The following is a 19,561-nucleotide window of genomic DNA, read 5'->3' on the forward strand; positions in this document are numbered from 1 at the left end:
TACTGAAGATGCCATTGCTCTGACTTTATGGGCTGTGACTCTATTCTGTAGGTGTAATCCAGCCTGGGCATAGCAGAATTAGATACAAGCAGCCATCCAGTTGGAGATGGTATGCTTAGAGATTAGATGTCCCAACTTTTTTGGATCAAAGGAGACAAAAAGTTGAGGAACAGTTCTGTGTGGTTTGGTGCATTCCAATAGAAGGCCAAAGCACGTTTACAGTATGAAGAGCGGATTCTCCAGGATGAGAATGAGGCTTTAGAAAGAACACTGGAAGAACAATGGATTGGTTCAGATGAAATTCTGAAACCACTTTAGGGAGGAATTTAGGATGAGTACGGAGGACCACCTTGTCATGATGGAACACAGTGAAAGGTGGATCAGCAACTAAAGCTTGCAGCTCACTGACTCTTCGAGAAGTGAAGGCAATGAGAAACACCACTTCTGAGATACTTCAGATGAGCCGTAGACATTGGTTCAAATGGAGGCTTCATCAATTGAGCAAGAACAAAATTGAGGTCCCAAATCAGTGGAGGCAGTTTGAGAGGAGGTTTGACATTGAAAAGTCTTTTCATGAATCTGGAAACCACCGGATGAGCAGAGAGGGGTTTCCCTTCAATAGGCTGATGGACTCGTATCAATGTAGACTTGAGGCCAGAGGTGGATAACTGTAAAAGATAATCCAGAACAGAAGATAAGGAGGAACCCTGAGGCTCCTTATCGTGAGAAAAAACACCACGTAGCAAATCTAGTCCATTTTTGTAGCATTGCCTAGTGGCAGGCTTTCTAGAATCCTCTAAAAAGTCTCTTACAGGTTGAGAAAACTGAAGTTATGTTGAGAGGTACCAAGCTGTCAGGTGTAGAGACTGCAGGTTGGGATGAAGCAGAGATCCCTGACTCTGTGTAAGCAGAGATGGAAAAACTGGTAGAAGATATGGCTCCCTGCTGCTGAGTTGTAGAAGGGAGTACCAAGGTTGTCTCGGTCACTGAGGAGCAATCAGAATCATGGTGGCATGAGTGTTCTTCAACTTGACAAGAGTCTTGAGAATGAGAGGGAATGGAGGGAATGCATACAGGAAGAGATTCGCCCATTCCAGTAAGAAAGCATCTGCCTCGAGGCGATGAGGAGAATATATCCTGGAGCAGAACTGAGGCAGTTTGTAGTTGTGGGGAGCTGCAAAGAGATCTATCTGAGGCATTCCCCACTTTGAAAAGAAGTGATGAAGGGGCGAAGAATGGAGTGTCCATTCGTGAGGTTGCAGAAGACGACTCAAGTTGTCCGCCAAGCAATTGTTCAGTGACAGTAAATGTGTCGAAAAAGTGGTCGCAAGTCTGCGTCCACTGAGATGCCAGAATCCACTGAGGAATGCGGAGGTGAAGTCTGGCAAAACGAGTCACGTGTACTGTGGAGGCCATGTGACCTAATAGTACCATCATGTGTCTCACTGAGATTGAAGAGTGGGAAGACGTTGCGGAAGGAATGCTCTGAGGTGAATAGTGTCAAGAACAGCTCTGATGAATTGTAGATTCTGAGAGGGCTGAGGTTGTGATTTGAGAAAGTTGATTTCGAATCCCAAACTTTGTAATAATAATAATAACTTTATTTTTCTATACCGCCATAATCAAACGATTTCTATGCAGTTCACATTGAAAGAAGGCTGGACAATCAGTGAATTACAGAATGCATGCAGAGGAAATGTTACATAAGAGAATGGAGTTACATGGGGAAGGAAAATATGAGAGATTGGAGTTACCTGAGAGATTTCATCAGGGATTGCAGCGGGGAAATAACATAGTGAGAGAAGGTCATCTGTTTAGGTAATAAATTTGTCGAATAGAGTGGTTTTAATTGATTTTCGGAATGTGTTGTAGTGCTGTTTGGCTTCATTTATGCAGTTTCCCAGCCAGGATTGCTGTCTGTTTGCTTGGTACATGAAGGTTCTGTCCAGGAAGGATTTGTATTTGCAGCCTGTGATCTTTGGGTATGCAAAGATGTTTTTGTTTCTGTTTTTTTGTGTGGGGTTGTGTAGAATGAAGTGTGTTTGCAGGTAGGAAGGTGCTAGATCCCAGACTTGTTTGAAACAGATACATGCAAATTTGAATAGTATTCGCGCTTCCATTGGTAGCCAGTGTAGTTTTTTGTAATAGGGGCTAATGTGGTCTTTTTTTCTCAGTCCGAAGATTAAGCGAACCGCACTGTTCTGTACTAATCTCAATTTTTTTTACTGTTTTTTTGTGGGATACCTAGGTAGATGATGTTGCAGTACTCCAGGATAGATAGGATCAGCGACTGCACCAGTAACCTAAAGGATGTTGTGTCAAAGTATTTTTTTGATAGTCCTTAGCTTCCATAGCGTGTAAAAGCATTTCTTCACCAGTAAGTTTGTGTGGTCAGCCATGGTTAGGTGTGTATCTAGTGTGATACCCAGTATTTCTATGGTTTTGGATATTGGATATTTGTGGTCGTTTATTTTTAACGATGTTCTCGTTAATTTGTCATTGGGGCTTGTCAAAAAGACTTGGTTTTTCTGTGTTTAGTTTCAGTTTGAAGTTGGTGGTCCATTTTTCAATTTCTATCATTGTGTATGAGAGGTTATCTATAATTTCATTTGTGATGTCATTTAAGGGGATTAGGATGGATATATCATCAGTGTATATATAGTGCTTTAAGTTTAATTTTTGTAGTAGGTGACCTAAGGATGCGATGTAGATGTTGAACAATGTGGGTGATAGTGGGGAGCCTTGGGGGACCCCCCGACGGGTTTTTCCATGGGTTGGAGTAATTTCCATTGCTGGTTACTCGGTAGGATCTGTTTGTTAGGAATTCTTGGAACCATTTCTTTACCTTTCCCAAGATTCCCATTGCATCAAGGCACAGTAGTATGATTTCGTGGTCTACTAGGTCGAACGCACTGCTGAGGTCTAATTGCAGGATCAGTGCGCTTTTGCCTTTGCTGAATAAGATCATAGAGGTGGTTTAGTATGGAAGCTATGACAGTTTCTGTGCTGTATCCTTTCCTGAAACCTGATTGGTGTTCACTGAGGATGTTAAATTTGTCTAGGTAGTTTACTAGTTGTAGGTTGACAAGTCCTTCCTGTAACTGTGAAAAGGGGAATGCTTGCTATGGGTCTGTAATTGGATATCAGTACTGTTGAGTTTTTCTGATCTTTGGGGATAGGTGTAATCAGTAGGAACCACGTAGTCCGTTGGGTCGCTACAATAACCCCCTGAGATGTTGAATCTTTGATGAGCCAGTCGTTGAGGTAGGGAAAAACCTGAAGACCATGGTTCCTTAGAGCTGCTGCTACCACTACTAGGTACTTGGTGAACACTCTGGGAGATGAAGCCAGGCCAAAGGGCAGCACTCTGTATTGGTAATGCAGATTCCCTACCCGAAATCTGAGGTACTGACGGGAGGCTGGATGAATGGGAATATGAGTATAGGCCTCCTTGAGATCCAGAGAGCATTTTTTTTTTTTAATTATTTATTTATCATTTTAATACATCCTATATACAAAGATGTTTAAAGGAAAATACAGAAATATAATACTCTCTTAGTCTTAACACAAACTAATAACTTAAATTTAAACATCCATAATAAATCATCTAATACAGTCCACAATCTGAGGAGAAGAGACAAGATGAAAATAAAACCCATCGGGAAAGGGGAAATTATTTTTTGGATAGGATAAGATCTAGCTGCTCTATTTCTTAATATTTTTATTTTCTTTTGTATATTTCCCCTTTCCCAGAGAGCATAACCAGTCGTTCTGATTCAGAAGGGGATAAAGGGATGCCAGGAACAACATTTGAAATTTTTATTTGACTAAAAATTTGTTGAGAGCCCTGAGATCCAGGATGGGTCACAGATCGCCCGTCTTCTTCGGAACAAGGAAGTAACGGGAGTAAAAACCCCTGTTCTGTTGTCCCAAAGGAACTGGTTCGATGGCATGGAGACGAAGCAGAGCTTGAGCTTCCTGAAGAAGAAGGGCGGTCTGGGATGGACTGGAAGGATACTCTCTTGGAGGAAGCTCTGGTGGAACCTGAGTGAAATGAAGAGAGTATCCTTCCCTGATGAATGACAGCACCCAGAGGTCGGAGGTAATTGTCTCCCATCAGTGATAAAAATGATGGAGACGACCTCCAATGGGGGGAAGAGCGGACAGAGACAGAACGACGGAGGTTATGCTCTGTTTTAAACAGTCAAAAAGGCTGCGTAGCCTTAGATGCAGTAGAAGGTTGAGATTTCTGTTGCTTCCAATTCTGCTGTTTCTTAGGAGGCGGACGAGTGTAAAGAGCCGCTCTTTGAGCAAAACACCTCTGGAAAATTGGAGGAGGTCGTGCAGGCTTGGCAGGAGCTGGCTTAGGTTTTAGTCTGACAATAGAAGCAAAGGATTTTTCATGTTCAGACAATTTCTTGGTGGCTGCCTCGATAGATTCAAGGAATATCAGCCAAGGAATATTAGCCAAGCGGTCCTGAAGATTAGGTTCCATGTCAATGGTGTGAAGCCAGGCTAGGCGATGCATTGCTACAGAACAAGCAGTCACCCTGGCGGGCAATTCAAAGGCATTATAAGAAGTCTGGAGAAGATGTAATCTGAGTTGAGTCAGAGTAGCTATGACTTCTTGAAACTCGAAGTGCTTCTGAGTATCTAAATAGCTGAGAAATTTTGGAAGAAGATCAATGAGGAACTTGAAATAAGTGACAAAATGAAAATTATAATTGAGGACTTTGGATGACATCATGGCATTTTGGTAAAGGCGACGTCCAAACTTGTCCATGGTTTTCCCTTCCCTTCCAGGAGGAACGGTAGCATAAACTCTGGAAGGATGGGATCTCTTCAAAGAGGACTCCGCAGGCAGAGACTGATGAGACAACTGCGAATTCTCAAATCCCTTGCAATGTAGAGTTTTATACCTGGAGTCCAACTTGCCTGGAACAGCAGGAATTGCATAAGGGGTCTCCAGGCATCGTGTAAAAGTCTGAGACAGAAGCTTATGAAGGGGAAGCTTAAGTGACTCTGCAGGAGGTTGGGGAAAATGCATGACTTTGAGGTACTCCTTAGAGTATTTAGAACCAGCATCTAACTGAAGATCCAAGTCAGCAGCCATCTGACGAAGAAAAGAAGAGAAAGATAGCTGATCCGTCAATGCCTTGCCTCGAGAGGGACTCGAGGACCTCGAGGAAGCCTGGGTCGAAGATGAAGCTTTGGCAGGAAAATAGGCATCAAAAGAATAAGGAGACTTGGACGAAGCAAGAGAAGCCGCTGAGTCCTCGAGGTCTGGAAGCAGGGACCTCGATCAGGGAGTCAAAGGTCTAATAGAGCTGGCAGGTGATGATCAAGGCTTAGTCGAAGAAGGACACTCCTTAGAAGAAGAACTATGTCTGTAAGTATGCATCGAGAAAGTCTCGATCGACGTCGAGAATGGTGCCTGGAAACAGGTCTTGAGGATTGAGGAGACTTGGCTTCGGAGATGGAAGCAGATGTTGCCACCAAGGAATGGATGGGACTAGAAGCTGTAGATCGAAGCTCAAGAGACTTGGTGGAGGAATCTCAATGCACTCTCAAAGACTCTGCTCCTTGTATGGAGTGTGAAGATTCCTGTCGAGGCATTTGCAAATAATCTACTCTTTGCTTTGAGTGCAGAGATGCCAGACCAGACACTCACAGAAACTCTGCTCCCTGAATAGAGTGTGTAGCTTCAGCCGGAGGCATTGGGAGAGGCTCGACCTTGCGGGAATCTGCAGAATGCCCAGGCTGGATTAGAGTAGCGAGCTTCGGTCCCATATTAGTAAGGAACTGAATAAATTGCTTCTCTAACATGGTCTGGAAAGAAGCCGGCAAGGATGGATCCGCGTCTGAAACCGGACCACTTGCCTTGGCTGGAGGTTCCAAAGTGGCAGTGGAAATGTGCTTTGACTTGGAAGTCTTAGCAACCTTGATAACCACCGTTGGAACTTTCTGCTGAGCTATCTGACCTGAGGAACCAGGGGAAGATACAGCAGATGTACTGGAAGCAAGAGCTGCCGCAAACGAGGAAGGCTTGATGATGCTCGAGGTCAGTCAGAGTCATGGAGGCAGGAGGACCCTCGGCAGAAGGTGGATTCGAGGCCTCCTTCGAAGATGAAGGTGTGACTGAAGAGTCCATCCCGAAAAGCTTCTCCACTAAAATTTGACGACGTTTTATGGGCACGAGGTTGAAGAGTAGCACAGTGCTTGCACAACTTCGGTTGATGGCCTGGCCTAAGGCAGTTGAGACAACAACGATGTGGGTCCATGAGGGAAATCGTTCACTGGCAGTGGCTACACTTCATGAAGCCCACCGCTGGCCGGGACATAGGAGGAAAAACAGCTGCCGCAAAGTAGAAGCCCCTGGGCTGTGGCCGAGCAGCCTGCCCCTCCAGTCGACCGGAAGAAAATAATTTCTTTTCTTTTTTTTTAAACTAGAAATAAAAGAAAACAGCAATTCATAAAGAAAATTAACACAAACCGTGGTGAGAGAGGTAACAAAGTTAAAAGCAGAGAGTCAAAGACACTCTTCTCAGCTCCAAGGAAAATTGAGAACTGAGGAGATGCGCCCTGCGCTGGGCAGGAAGGCACTCGCACATGCGTGGTGCGGCTGACTCGAATCTTCTAGTTTCTACAAGCAATTCTGCTTGCGAGGCTTTCGCATCCGGGCTCCGTCGGTGACGTCACCCATATGTGAGAATAGGCTGCCTGCTTGTCCTGGGATAAGGTTTAATACCAAATTCAAATACAGTAGTAAAAATATTCCACGTCAGGTCAGAAAAAAAAATTGTAAAATAAAGTGCAAAACAATTATAAAGTGCACAGCATAGAATACCATTGCAACCAATAAACAACAGCTGGAAAAAAAAGCTCCTCCATACATCATTTGAGTTTCTCCCGTTTAAGTAAGATAATTTAACTCTTTAACTGGCAGATGGACAAACGGCTGCTTTACGTAACTTGATGTTGAACAAGTAAACAGACCAAGTAAACAGGCATTTGGAGATACAGATCTCCCATAAGAGCCATAGAAGACACATGTTGCTTCTGAGCAACAATGCCAAATAAAGGGTTAAGGTAGGTTTTCCAACTGTAATTTGCAAATTTAGTTGGTTTATTTTACTGTGTTCAAAAAACCCACATAAACAATGATGGAAACCAGAGTAGTTATTGATGGATGGAGCTATTTCCAACTGCCTACACTCTGGAGTAACTCACCACATGTTCAATATTTTCTGGCAGCTAAGCACAGGAAAACAAAAGGGGGGAAAATCAGAAATAGAAAACATGATTATTCAATCAAAGTGTGAACATTATTCTAGCATTAATATTGCACAACCTCTGTCCTTCAGGGCTACAACCCAGTCAGGTTTTCAGAATTTCTACAGTGAATGAGATCTGTTTCTTACAATGCAGGCAGTGTATGAAAACTGAAGTCATGTATAGTTACTGTCACAATCCAGAAAACCTGGTTAGGCTGCAGCCTATGAAAACTGAAGTGTTCCTATATTACAAATTAAGATCATCATGACAGTCAATAATAGAAATTATGCAACTTGTAATTATCGGTCAGTCTGAGCCCAAATGTGTGGTATAGCTTGCATATACATAATACCTGAGCTTCTCAATTAGATTAACTGATTCAATGCTTAAGCATAATCAAGATAATTATCTTGGCATTTATTACTAGGTCTGACACTATAAAAATTCAATATGAACAAACAATATCACATTCACTAAAAAGAAGCAATTTCAGGAATGTTTTAGTAGATTTAAGTTCCTTGTTTAGATTGGCACCCATCATAAGCTTCAGGAATAAATTATTATTATATCCAAACTCAAAACACCTTCCGCTACTCACACTATAACAATTAACAGGTAAGTTTCAAATGCTTCATCAACTAATTATAGAAAAAATAGCTTATTCTCAATATTGACAAGCAACCACAATGTGTACTTGTTTCTTTATTTGTAAGATTTTTAAACATTGCGATGATACATACTTTGTTTCATCCATGATTTCCACTTCTGTCTGAGCTGTGATAGGTGCATTTGAATGCCCCGCAGTTGGGTCATCTGTGTTCAGCTCTCCATTCGTTGAACTTACAACCTGCAAATATATACCAGAAATAATATGGAAATATACTAAATAACTGAATACACTCATACTACTAGAATCTACGAGGGTAAATCAAAAAGTAAAGGCAAATACATTTAACAGCTTTAAAAGTAACTGTACGCAATTGAACATATCACTTTTCCATATAGTCTCTATGCAAGACGACACATTTGTTGTATTGTTCAACTAACTTCCGCATTCCTGCAGAGAAGTTTTTTGGCTGCTCCCAAAGCCTAGTGAACACCACTTCCTTTACTTCATCATCAGAGGTGAATCTGCAACCTCGCAACATCTCTAAACTAAACTAAACCTTAAGTTTATATACCACATCCTCGCCACAATTATAGAACTTGGCATGGTTTACAAGAGCTTAGTGGAAGGAAGGAACAGCATAATGGGGTTGGAGGTTGAGTATAGGAGGGAAGAGAGCATTACATTTTTGTGAACAGTCTAGTTTTCAGATGCTTTCAGAATAGTTGGAAGGAGCCTAGATTCCGTAGTGGGGCAGTAAGGTTATTCCAAAGCTCAGTGATTCTGAAGAAGAGAGATTGCCCTAATTTTCCCGCATAGAGGATACCTTTTAGCGAGGGGAAGGATAGTTTAAGTTTATGGGTGGATTTGGTGGTATCAGGACTCAAAGAATTGCAAGATAGTGGAATTAGGGTAGGGAGGATGCTGTGCAGGATCTTAAAAGCTAGGCAGGCGCATTTAAAATGGACCTTGGAAATTACTGGAAGCCAGTAAAGTTTGGACAAAAGTGGGGAAACATGATCAAATTTACTTTTTGCGAAGATCAGCTTGGCCACAGTGTTCTGAATCCGCGGAAGTCTTTGAAGACTTTTTTGGTTAGACTTAAATAGATGGAGTTACAGTAGTCTAGTCTGGAGAGGATGATAGATTGTACAAGGACAGCAAAATGTTGTTGGTGGAAACAGGATCTCACTTTCCTCAGCATGTGGAGACTAAAAAAGCATGACTTTACCAAGGAGTTAAGATGGTCGTTGAAGGAAAGAGAAGAGTCAATAATGATGCCTAGAACTTTGCTTGAGAACTCAAGTTGCAGTGTGTCACCAGAAGGTAGTGAAATGAGGGTGGGTAGCTGTTCTAATTTTGGGCCGAGCCAGAGTAGTTTCGTTTTGTACTCGTTCAGTTTCACTTGAACTGTGAGGGACCAGGATGTGAGTTTTTCATTATGCATGCTGTTATGTTCTCAGAGGAGGTTGGTGAGGTTCGAGTCTGTCTCGAGAAGGACAAGGATGTCATCAGCATATGTGTAGAGTGTTTCAAGGGAGGATAGATGGAAGAGTTTCAGGGAAGACATATAGATGTTGAAGAGAATAGGGGATAGAGGTGATCCCTGCAGGACTCTGCAAATCAGTTTCCAAGGAGAGGACGTGGTGCCATTTGTGTTAACAGTGTAGGAGCGAGATCGTAAGAATTTCGAGAACCACTCTAAAACTGTGGAGTCAATGTCTATCTCGGAAAGTTGATAAATTAGAATATCATGGTGGACAACATCAAAAGATGCAGAAAGATCAAATTATAATAGGACAGCAGACTTATTATGAGAATGTAATTGTTGCACTTTTGAAATTAATGAGGCCAGTACGAATTCGGTGCTGAAGTTGGGTCTGAAGCCATATTGGTAAGGTAAGAGAATGGAGAATCTCTCTAGGTAAGATGAGAGTTGGGTAGATATGATGGCCAGGAGATGGATATTTGCTATGGGACAATAGTTAGAAGGTGAGGAAGAGTCAAGATTGGCTTTTTTCAGTAATGGGGTCAAGGCAATATATCCCATTTCTACAGAAAATAAGCCCGATAGTAAAGCAGAGTTTATAAGTCTGGTGAGGGATAAGATGGCCTGTGCAGGAATTTTCTCGTATAGGTAGGAAGGGAATGGGTCCAGGGTACATTTGCAGGATTTCAGTTTGAGGCAGAGTTTGGAGATCTGGGATTCGGATACATGCTCAATGACAGTCCAGGATCTGTCAGCTGAGGTGGGGTTAGAGTTGGTTGGGATAGGGCTAGAGTCGCTAGGACCCAGAGAATTGTAAGAGACTGCTGGTGGGGAGCTTCTTATGGTAGTGATCTTTTTGTTGAAGAATTTTGCTAGGTCGTCTGCTGATGGGGAGGAGGGGGGGAATAGTGGAGTTGTTTTTAGAGGTTAAGGAGCGCCAGATGTTAAACAGTGTACTACTCTAGTTGCTGGATCTGGAGATTTTAACGCCATAGAAGTTCTTCCTTGCATCTCTTTCAATGAACTAAAGATGTGATAATAGCTAGGCATCAGATCCAGGTTGAAAGGAGGATGCGCTGTTGCGTTGACTCTTCTGTTGCTGCTCTTGTATGAGGACATGAATTGTCATGGTGTAGCAAGACTGTTTGGACAACTTCATTTGCTGCAAATTGCAGGTTTAAGTTCATTTTACAGCAGTGCACAGCAATTTTCACTGTTCATTGTTTGTCCGTGCACTTGGAAATGCACCAGAATAGACCCTTTCATGTCCCAAAAGAAGGTTAACACGATTTTCTTGGAGGAGAGCACTAATTCACATTGTTCTTTGTGTCTCTTGTCTCTCCTCTTCCTTCCCTGGTCTTCCTTCTCCCCTCTCTCCCCCCAATTGGGTGCTGCTGCAGCAGCACTTCTCATCCCCCTCCCCAATTGGGTGCTGCTGCAGCACTTTTCTTTCCCCTCTCCAATTGGGTGCAGCAGCACTTCTCTTCCCCTCCCCCCTCCCCAATTGGGTGCAGCAACAGCTTTTCTCTTCCCCCCATTATTGGGTGCACAGCTTTTCTCTTCCCCCTCCCCTCATAAAAATTGGGTGCAGCAGCAACATTTCTCTTCCCTTCCCTCCAAAATGGGTGCAGCAGCAGAATATTTCTCTTCCCCCCTCCCCTCCCCTATTCGGTACAGCAGCAGCATTTCTCTTCCCATCCCTCCCAGCTCACAAACCCGTTGGCAGAGTCGCTAGGGAAGTTGTAAGCTTCACTCCATCGCTGACCTATCTTTCATAGATCAGCGACGGAGGGAAGCTTACAACTTGCTGCTTTTACTTGCTTCGGGCCTTCCTCGTTGCTGAGTCCTGCCTACTTTCTGTTTCCACGAAGGCAGGACCCGGCAGCGAGGAAGGCCTGAAGGAAGTAAAAGCAGTAAGTCGTAAGCTTCCCTCTGGGGCTCTATCGTGTGCGTGCTGGCTTCCCTTCTCTTCCCTCCGAAACCGGAAGTTGCATCCCGTGGGGGGGGGAAGGAAGAGAAGGGAAGCTGGCATGCCCACATTAGAGCCCCGGAGAATAAATTTTGCAGAACTATTTGCTCAAATCAACTGTCATCTGGAATGATTCTTCAAACAGTAATGGGAAATGAAGGTATGGATTGAGGGCCAACTGGCTGCCTTATAGATGTTCTCATTGGGTATGGAACAAAGACGGGCTACTGAAGTTGTCATAGCTCAAATTTTATGAGTAATGACACAGTCTTCAAGTGTCAGTCCAGCCCAAGCATATGCAAAAGAAATACGTGTGAAATCGTTTGCCAATCATGTGGAGATGATTTTCTTGGTGACAGGATCTCCAAGTCTGTTAGGGTCAAATGACACAGAGTTGAGTGATAGTTCTATGAGGCTTGGAGCAATCCAAGTTGTAAGCCAGTGTATGTTTATAGTCCAATCAATGGAGAGTATAATGAGAATGTGGTCTCGGGAAGATGACAGGTAGAACTATGGACTGGTTGAGTTGAAATTCAGAGAGTTGACATTCGGGAGGAAATTTGGATGTGTGCGAAGAACCAGCCTGTCATGGTAGAACCTTATATAGGGTGGATCTGACACATGCGCTTGAAGTTCACTGACCCGGCTTGCAGATGTAAGGGCTATGAGGAATTCCACTTTCTAAACAAGGGGCTTGAGAGAAGAAATAGAGAGAGATTCAAATGGAAGATTAAGTTTTAACCTTCGATAACACAGGTTAACACATCATTTTCAAGAGTTAATGTTGGGTGGGTTTTATAGTATTTTTCATGCTGATTTCAAATCTGTTTAGTTTTTCACTAGCACATCACATTTTTGCAATAAGGCTCGTTATTTATAATTATAAATGTTATTTGGGTGATATCATGCGTTTATATGATAAATGTTTAAGGAGGGTTAATGACAGTTGTCTTTGTTTTTTTATGCTACAGACATTTACGGTGATTAATATCAGTCTTTATCATGCCAAAACATTGTACTAAGGCTGGATGGCAAAAAGACTCTGCTCCTTGTATGGAGTGTGAGGATTCCTGCCGAGGCACTTGCAAAGAATCTGCTCCTTGCTTCACGTGCTTAGATGCCAGACCAGACACTCGCAGAGACTCTGCTCCCTGCATAGAGTGTGTAGGCACAGACTGAGGCATAGGAAGAGGCTCAACCTCGCGGGAGTCTGCAGAATGCCCAGGCTAGATTAGAGTAGCTAGCTTCAGTTCCATTTTTGTAAGGAACTGAATAAATTGCTGCTCTAACATGGTCTGGAAAGAAGCCGGCAAGGATGGATCCACATCTGAAACCGGACCACCTGCCTTGGCTTGAGGTTCCACCGAGGCAGTGGAAATGTGCTTCAACTAAGAAGTCTTAGGCACCTTAAGCACCACCGGTGGAACTGTCTGCTGAGCTATCTGACCTGAGGATACAGGGGAAGATACAGCAGATATCATCGAGGAAAGAGCCGCTGCAAACGAGGAAGGTCTGATAAGGCTCGAGATTGAAGCAGTGGAGGCAGGAGACACCGAAGTCGGCTTTGGAGTCGAGGAAATGGTCGAATCTATCTGGAAGAGCTTCTCCACTGAAAGTAGACAACGTTTAAGGGCTCGAGCTTGAAGAGTAGCACAGCGCTCGCACAACTTTGGATGATGTTGTGGCCCAAGACACTTGAGGCACCTGTTGTGTGGGTCCGTGAGAGAAATCGCACGCTGACACTGGCTACACTTCTTGAACCTTGTCTCTGGCCGGGACATATAATGAAAAACAGTCGCTGCAAAGTCGAAGCCCCTGGCCTGCGGCTGAGCGGCCTGCCCCGGCAGCCGAACGAAAGAAATACATTTTTTTAAAAAAACAACTAGAAATAAAATAAAGTAAGTATAGCGATTCGTGAGGAAAAATAACAAACCGCGGTGAGAAAAGGCACGGAGTGAGAAAGTTAAACGCAGAGAGTCAAAGACAGACTTTCCCGGCTCAGCGGAAAACTGAGAACTGAGGAGACACGCCCTGTGCTGGGCGGGAAGGAACTCGCGCATGCGCGGTGCGGCTGACTCGAAACTTCTAGTTTCTTCAAGCAAGTCTGCTTGCGAGGCTTCCGCATCGAGGCTCCATCAGTGATGTCACCCATATGTGAGAATAGGCTGCCTGCTTGTCCTGGGATAACAACTGTTACGGTAAGTAACTGTGACCTCCAAGCTAACCAGAATGGGATGGTGGGAACGTTGGCAACTTAGGAAAATAAATTTTGTAATACTCTCTGGCTAAAATGGCCATCCCATCTGGAGAAAACATTCAGACAATAATGAGAGGTGAAAGTATGAACCGAGGACCAGGTGGCAGCTGAAGTTGGAATTTGGGAAAGTTGATTTTGAATTCGAATCCCAAGCTTTGTAGGAACCACGTAGTCCGCTGGGTCGCTACAATAACCCCCTGAGATGTTGAATCTTTGATGAGCCAGTTGTCTAGGTAAGGAAAGACCTGAAGACCATGGTTCCTTAGAGCTGCTGCTACCACTACCAGGCACTTGGTGAACACTCTTGGAGATGAAACCAGGCCAAATGGTAGCACTCTGTATTGGTAATGCAGATTCCCCACCTGAAATCTGAGGTACTGACGGGAGGTCGGATGAATGGGGATATGAGTATAAGCCTCCTTGAGATCTAGAGAACATAACCAATCATTCTGATCTAGAAGGAGGTAAAGGGACACCAGGGACAACATGCAAAATTTTTCTTTGAGTAAAAATTTTTTGAAAGCCCTGAGATCCAGAATGGGTCACAGATCGACCATCTTCTTCGGAACTAGGAAGTAACAGGAATAAAACCCCTGCTCTGCTGTTTCAGAGGAACTTCTTCGATAGCACGGAGATGAAGCAGAGCCTGAGCTTCCAGAAGAAGGAGGGTAGTCTGGAATGGATTGGAAGGATACTCTCTTGGAGGAAGCTCTGGTGGAGCCTGAGTGAAATGAAGAGAATATCCTTCCCTGATGATTGACAGCACCCAGAGGTCAGATGTAATGGTCTCCCATCGATGGTAAAAATGATGGAGGCGACCGCCTATGAAAAGAAGGGAAGACAAAGGCAGAATGATGGAGGTTATGCTCTGTGTTAAACAGTCAAAAAGGCTGTGCAGCCTTAGGCGCAGAGGAAGGCTGAGGTTTCTGTTGCTTCTGCTACTGTGGTTTCTTGGGAGGTGGCCGAGTGTAAGGGGCCGCCCTTGGAGTATAATGCCTCTGGAAAACTGGAGGAGGGTGTGAACATAAGAACATAAGAAGTTGCCTCCGCTGAGGCAGACCAGAGGTCCATCTCGCCCAGCGGTCCGCTCCCGCGGCGGCCCATCAGGCCCATTGCCTGAGCAATGGTCCCAGACTATCCCTATAACCTACCGCTACTCTTATCTGTACCCTTCAATTCCTTTATCCTCTAGGAACCTATCCAAACCTTCTTTGAAGCCTTGTAACGTGCTCCGGCCTATCACAGCCTCCGGGAGCGCGTTCCATGTGTCCACCACCCTCTGGGTGAAAAAGAACTTTCTGGCATTTGTTTTAAACCTGTCTCCTTTTAATTTTTCCGAGTGCCCCCTTGTACTTGTGGTTCCCCGTAATCTGAAAAATCTGTCCCTGTCTACTTTTTCTATACCCTTCAGGATCATGAAGGTTTCTATCATGTCTCCTCTAAGTCTCCGCTTTTCCAGGGAGAACAGCCCCAGCTTTTTCAGTCTGTCAGTATATGAGAGGTTTTCCATACCTCTTATCAGTTTAGTTGCTCTTCTCTGGACTCCCTCAAGTACCGCCATGTCCTTTTTGAGGTATGGCGACCAATATTGGACACAGTACTCCAGATGCGGTCGCACCATTGCACGATACAGTGGCAGGATGACCTCCTTTGTCCTGGTCGTGATACCTTTCTTAATGATACCCAACATTTTGTTTGCTTTTCTTGAGGCTGTGGCGCACTGTGCCGACGCCTTTAAAGACGTGTCCACCATCACTCCCAGGTCTCTTTCAAGGTTACTTACCCCTAGCAGTGATCCTCCCATTTTGTAGCTGAACATCGGGTTCTTTTTCCCTACATGCATGACCTTGCATTTCCCTACATTAAAGTTCATTTGCCATTTTTTGGCCCATTCTTCTAGCGTCGTTAGGTCCCTTTGCAGATCTTCGCAGTCTTCCATGGTTTCAACCCTGCGGTAGAGTTTGGTGTCATCCGCAAATTTAATAACTTCGCAATTTGTTCCCGCCTCCAGGTCATTAATAAATATATTGAACAGGAGCGGTCCCAGCACCGACCCCTGCGGAACTCCGCTCGTGACCCCATGCCAGTCTGAGTAATGGCCCTTCACTCCAACCCTCTGTTTCCTGTCTGCCAGCCAGTTTTTGATCCATCGGTGGACCTCCCCTTGCACCCCGTGTCTCCACAGTTTTTTAAGCAATCTTTCATGCGGTACCTTGTCAAAGGCTTTTTGAAAGTCAAGGTAAATGATGTCAATAGATTCCCCCCTATCCACCTGTCTATTTACTCCCTCAAAGAAGATTTTGCAGAAGCTGGCTTTGGCTTTGGTCTGACAATAGAAGCAAAAGATTTTTCATGTTCAGACAATTTCATAGTGGCAGACACTATGGATTCATCAAAGAGGTCATTGCCATCACAAGGAATGTTAGCTAGACAGTCCTGAAGATTAGGGTCCATGTCAATGGTGCGAAGCTAGGCCAAGTGGCATCGCTTCAGAGAAAGCAGTGGCCCTAGCGGAGAGTTCAAAGGTATCATAAGATGACTGGAGAAGATGTAATTTGAGTTGTGACAGAGTAGCAGTGACTTCTTGGAACTCGAAATGCCTATGTTGATCCAGGTTCTTCAGAAAACCTGGAAGAATATCATTACATTACATTACATTAGTGATTTCTATTCCGCGGTTCTAGGCGGATTACAAATTATAAGAGATCTGGACATTACCGAGAGAACTGCGTAACAAAGATTATCTAGAGAAATTACATAACAGTGATTCATGTACTTTACATGGTGTGGTAGAGGATTCAATTATAAGAATTACATATCAGAGAATCAAGTGATAACAGGATATCAGTGAGAAACTTGAGATAAGTAATGAAGACAAAATTGTAGTTGAGAACTTTGGAGGACATCATAGCATTTTAATAAAGACGACGTCCAAACTTGTCCATGGTCTTACCCTCTCTTCCAGGAGGAACTGCAGCATAGACCCTGAAAGGATTGGTTCTTTTCAACGGTGACTCCACAAGGAGAGATTGGTGAGATAACTATGAATTCTCAAACCCTTTGCAATGTAGAGTTCTATATCTCAAGTCCAATTTGTCTGGAACAGCAGGTATAGCATAAGGAGTCTCCAGGCATAGTTTGAAAGTTTGACAAAAGCCAGTTAAGAGGAAGCTTAAGTGACTCTGCAGGAGGTTGAGGCAGATGCATCACCTCTAGGTATTCTTTAGAACCAGCATCTAATTTAATTTCTAGGTCATCAGCCATCTGACGAAGGAAGAAAGAGAAAGACAGCTGATCTGCCAAGGACCTGCCTCTAGAGGGGCTCAATGACCTCGAGGCATCTCGGGTGGAGAACGAAGGCGAAGCCGTTCTGGAGCAGTGGCAATCCAAAGAATATGGAGACTTGGAGGAGACTATGGAAGCAGCTGATTCCTCAGGGTCTGGAAGTGATGACCTCGATCGAGGAGTTGGAGGCCTCGAAGAGCTGGAAGGTCTGGAATGAGGCTTAGACGAGGAAGGCTGCTTTTTGGAAGAAGACCTGCGCCCCGATGGATGCCTCGATTGACAATGACAGTGGTGTCTGGAAGCAGGTCTCGAGTAGGATCGAGGAGACTTCATCCTATGTATGGAAACAGGCAATGCTGCTGGTGAATGAATAGGGATAGAAGCTGTAGATCGAAATTCAGTGGTTTGGACCGAGAAATCTCGAAGCGCTCCCAATGATTCTGCTCTTTGTATGGAGTGTAAGGATTCCTATCGAGACACTCACAAAGAATCTACTCCTTTCCATAGAGTGTGTAGATGCCAGACTAGACACTCGCAAAGACTCGGCTCCTTGCATAGAGTGTGAAGCTTCAGTTCGAGGCACAAGCAGAGACTCGACCTCGCGGGAGACTGCTGATTGCCCAGACTGGATTACAGGAGGCAGAGTCGAGGCAGAACCATATTTGCTCAGTAACTGAACAAATTGCTGCTCCAACATGGTCTGGAGAGAAGCCTGCAAATGTGGATCTGCATCTGAAACCGGACCACTTGTTGAGGCTAAGGGCTCCAAGGTGGTAGTGGATATGTGCTTCGACTTGAAGGTCTTGGAGAGCTTGAGGACCACCGCCGGAACTTTCTGCTTAGGTATCTGACCTGAGGGGAACTCAGAAGAAGATAAAGCAGGTGTACTCGAGGCTACAGATGATCCAAACGAGGAAGGTCTAATGAGACTCGAGGTCGGAGTCGTGGAAGCAGGAGGACCCTTGGTGGAAGGTGGGACCGAGGCAGCACTCGAGGTCAAGGGTGTCACTGAAGAGTCCATCCTGAAGAGTTTTTCCACTAAAACCCAATGACATTTTAGGGCTCGAGGTTGATGAGTAGCACAGCGCTCGCACGACTTAGAACTATGGTCAGGCCCGAGGCGCTTAAGACACCAGCAGTGTGGGTCCGTGAGAGAAATCGCACGCTGGTAGTGGCTACACTTTTTGAAGCCCTTGACTGGCCGGAACATAGGAGGGAAGATAACCGCTGCGAAGTCGAAGCCCACAGGCTGCGGCTGTGCGGCTTGCCCCACCTGTCAGTCGACGAAGAAAACAAAGTCTTCTTTTTTTTTTTTTTAAATATAAAGAAAATAACAGCGATTCACGACTAAAAAGAACACAAACCGCAGTGAGAGAAGGCACGAAGTAAACAAAGTTCAACGCAGAGTGTCAAAGTACAGACTTATCGGCTCCGCGGAAAACTGAGAACTGAGGAGACTCACCCTGTGCTAGGCAGGAAGGCACTGGCACATGTGCGGTGTGGCTGACTCGAAACTTCTGAAGTTTTCTATAAGCAAGTATGCTTGCGAGGCTGTCTGTATCCAGGCTCCATGGATGACATCACCCATATGTGAGAATAGGCTGCCTGCTTGTCCTTGGATAATGCTTGAGTACCTGAATGTAGACCACTTAGACTATAAATGGTATATAAATGCTTATATAAATAAACAACTTCAGATCCAAGATCAGTCACCATTCTTCTGAGTCTTTTTTTGGGGCACTATGTTATATATGGAGTGCCTGCCCAAACCTAACTCTACGGGAAGAATGGGTTCTATGGACTGAATAGCTAACACTTATCTACCATTGCTCCGACTTTGACTACTTTTTCTGGTCTAGCGGCCAAAATAAATCAACAAAACAATCTGCAAAGGGGTAGTTAAATTTGAACTGGTATCCTTCTTGGATTATGTCCAGCACTCAGTGGTCCAAATTGATACACACCCATGCCTCCCAGAACTCCATTAACTTTCCTCCTATCTGTGGAAGTCTATCATTGGGACTTCTTGAAGACCATGGCGGAGTGTGGTCCAGAAGACAAAGTACATATGTGTGTGTGTGTGTGTATATATATATATATATATATATATATATTACATAAAGGTTTGATATTAAAAATGTAAAATTATTGGTCAAATCATCATGTCCATAGAATAATTAATAACAAAAAATGTAATAGGTGATACATACTATATGTAAAAATAATGTAAACATATTTTGGAAAAATAAAAATAAAAAATATTTTAGTATGAAAACTTTTGGTCTACCAGATTATAGATCCTTATACCCAATTTAATATATGAGGAATTGAAATAATAATAAATCAAAACACTAGAAAACCATTCAGTGCATATGTGTATAGATATTGTTAACTCAAGTAATTGATGTCGTATAACATATATTTTTAGGGGGCTAATATGTTTTAATAACCCTCCCTTTTATAAAACCGTTGCGCAGTTTTTAGTGCCAGCCGCGGCAGAAACAGCTCCGATGGTCATAAGAATTCTATGAGCATGGGAGAACATAAGAACATAAGAATTGCCGCTGCTGGGTCAGACCAGTGGTCCACTGTGCCCAGCAGTCCGCTCATGCGGCGGCCCTTAGGTCAAAGACCAGTGCTGTAAATGAGCCTAGCCTCACCTGCGTACTTTCCAATTGA

General features: G+C 44.0%; 1 protein-coding gene across 8 annotated transcripts in view; it reads right to left on the reverse strand.

The window, feature by feature from the left end:
- The window catches only part of CSNK1G3 (casein kinase 1 gamma 3), a 276,242-nt gene that overhangs the window by 24,150 nt on the left and 232,531 nt on the right, over window positions 1-19,561 (reverse strand). For 7 of the 8 annotated variants that reach the window (XM_033929001.1, XM_033928997.1, XM_033928996.1 and 4 more), the window contains 2 exons: window positions 8,016-8,122; window positions 7,231-7,254 (listed from right to left, as the gene is read on the reverse strand). In XM_033929001.1, the coding sequence (XP_033784892.1) occupies window positions 7,231-7,254; window positions 8,016-8,122 (131 nt within the window). The remainder of the gene's footprint in view (window positions 1-7,230; window positions 7,255-8,015; window positions 8,123-19,561) is intronic. The other variant, XM_033928999.1, reaches the window with a different exon arrangement.

This window comes from Geotrypetes seraphini, chromosome 1 (assembly GCF_902459505.1).
Source record: "Geotrypetes seraphini chromosome 1, aGeoSer1.1, whole genome shotgun sequence".
Taxonomy (NCBI): Eukaryota; Metazoa; Chordata; class Amphibia; order Gymnophiona; family Dermophiidae; genus Geotrypetes; species Geotrypetes seraphini.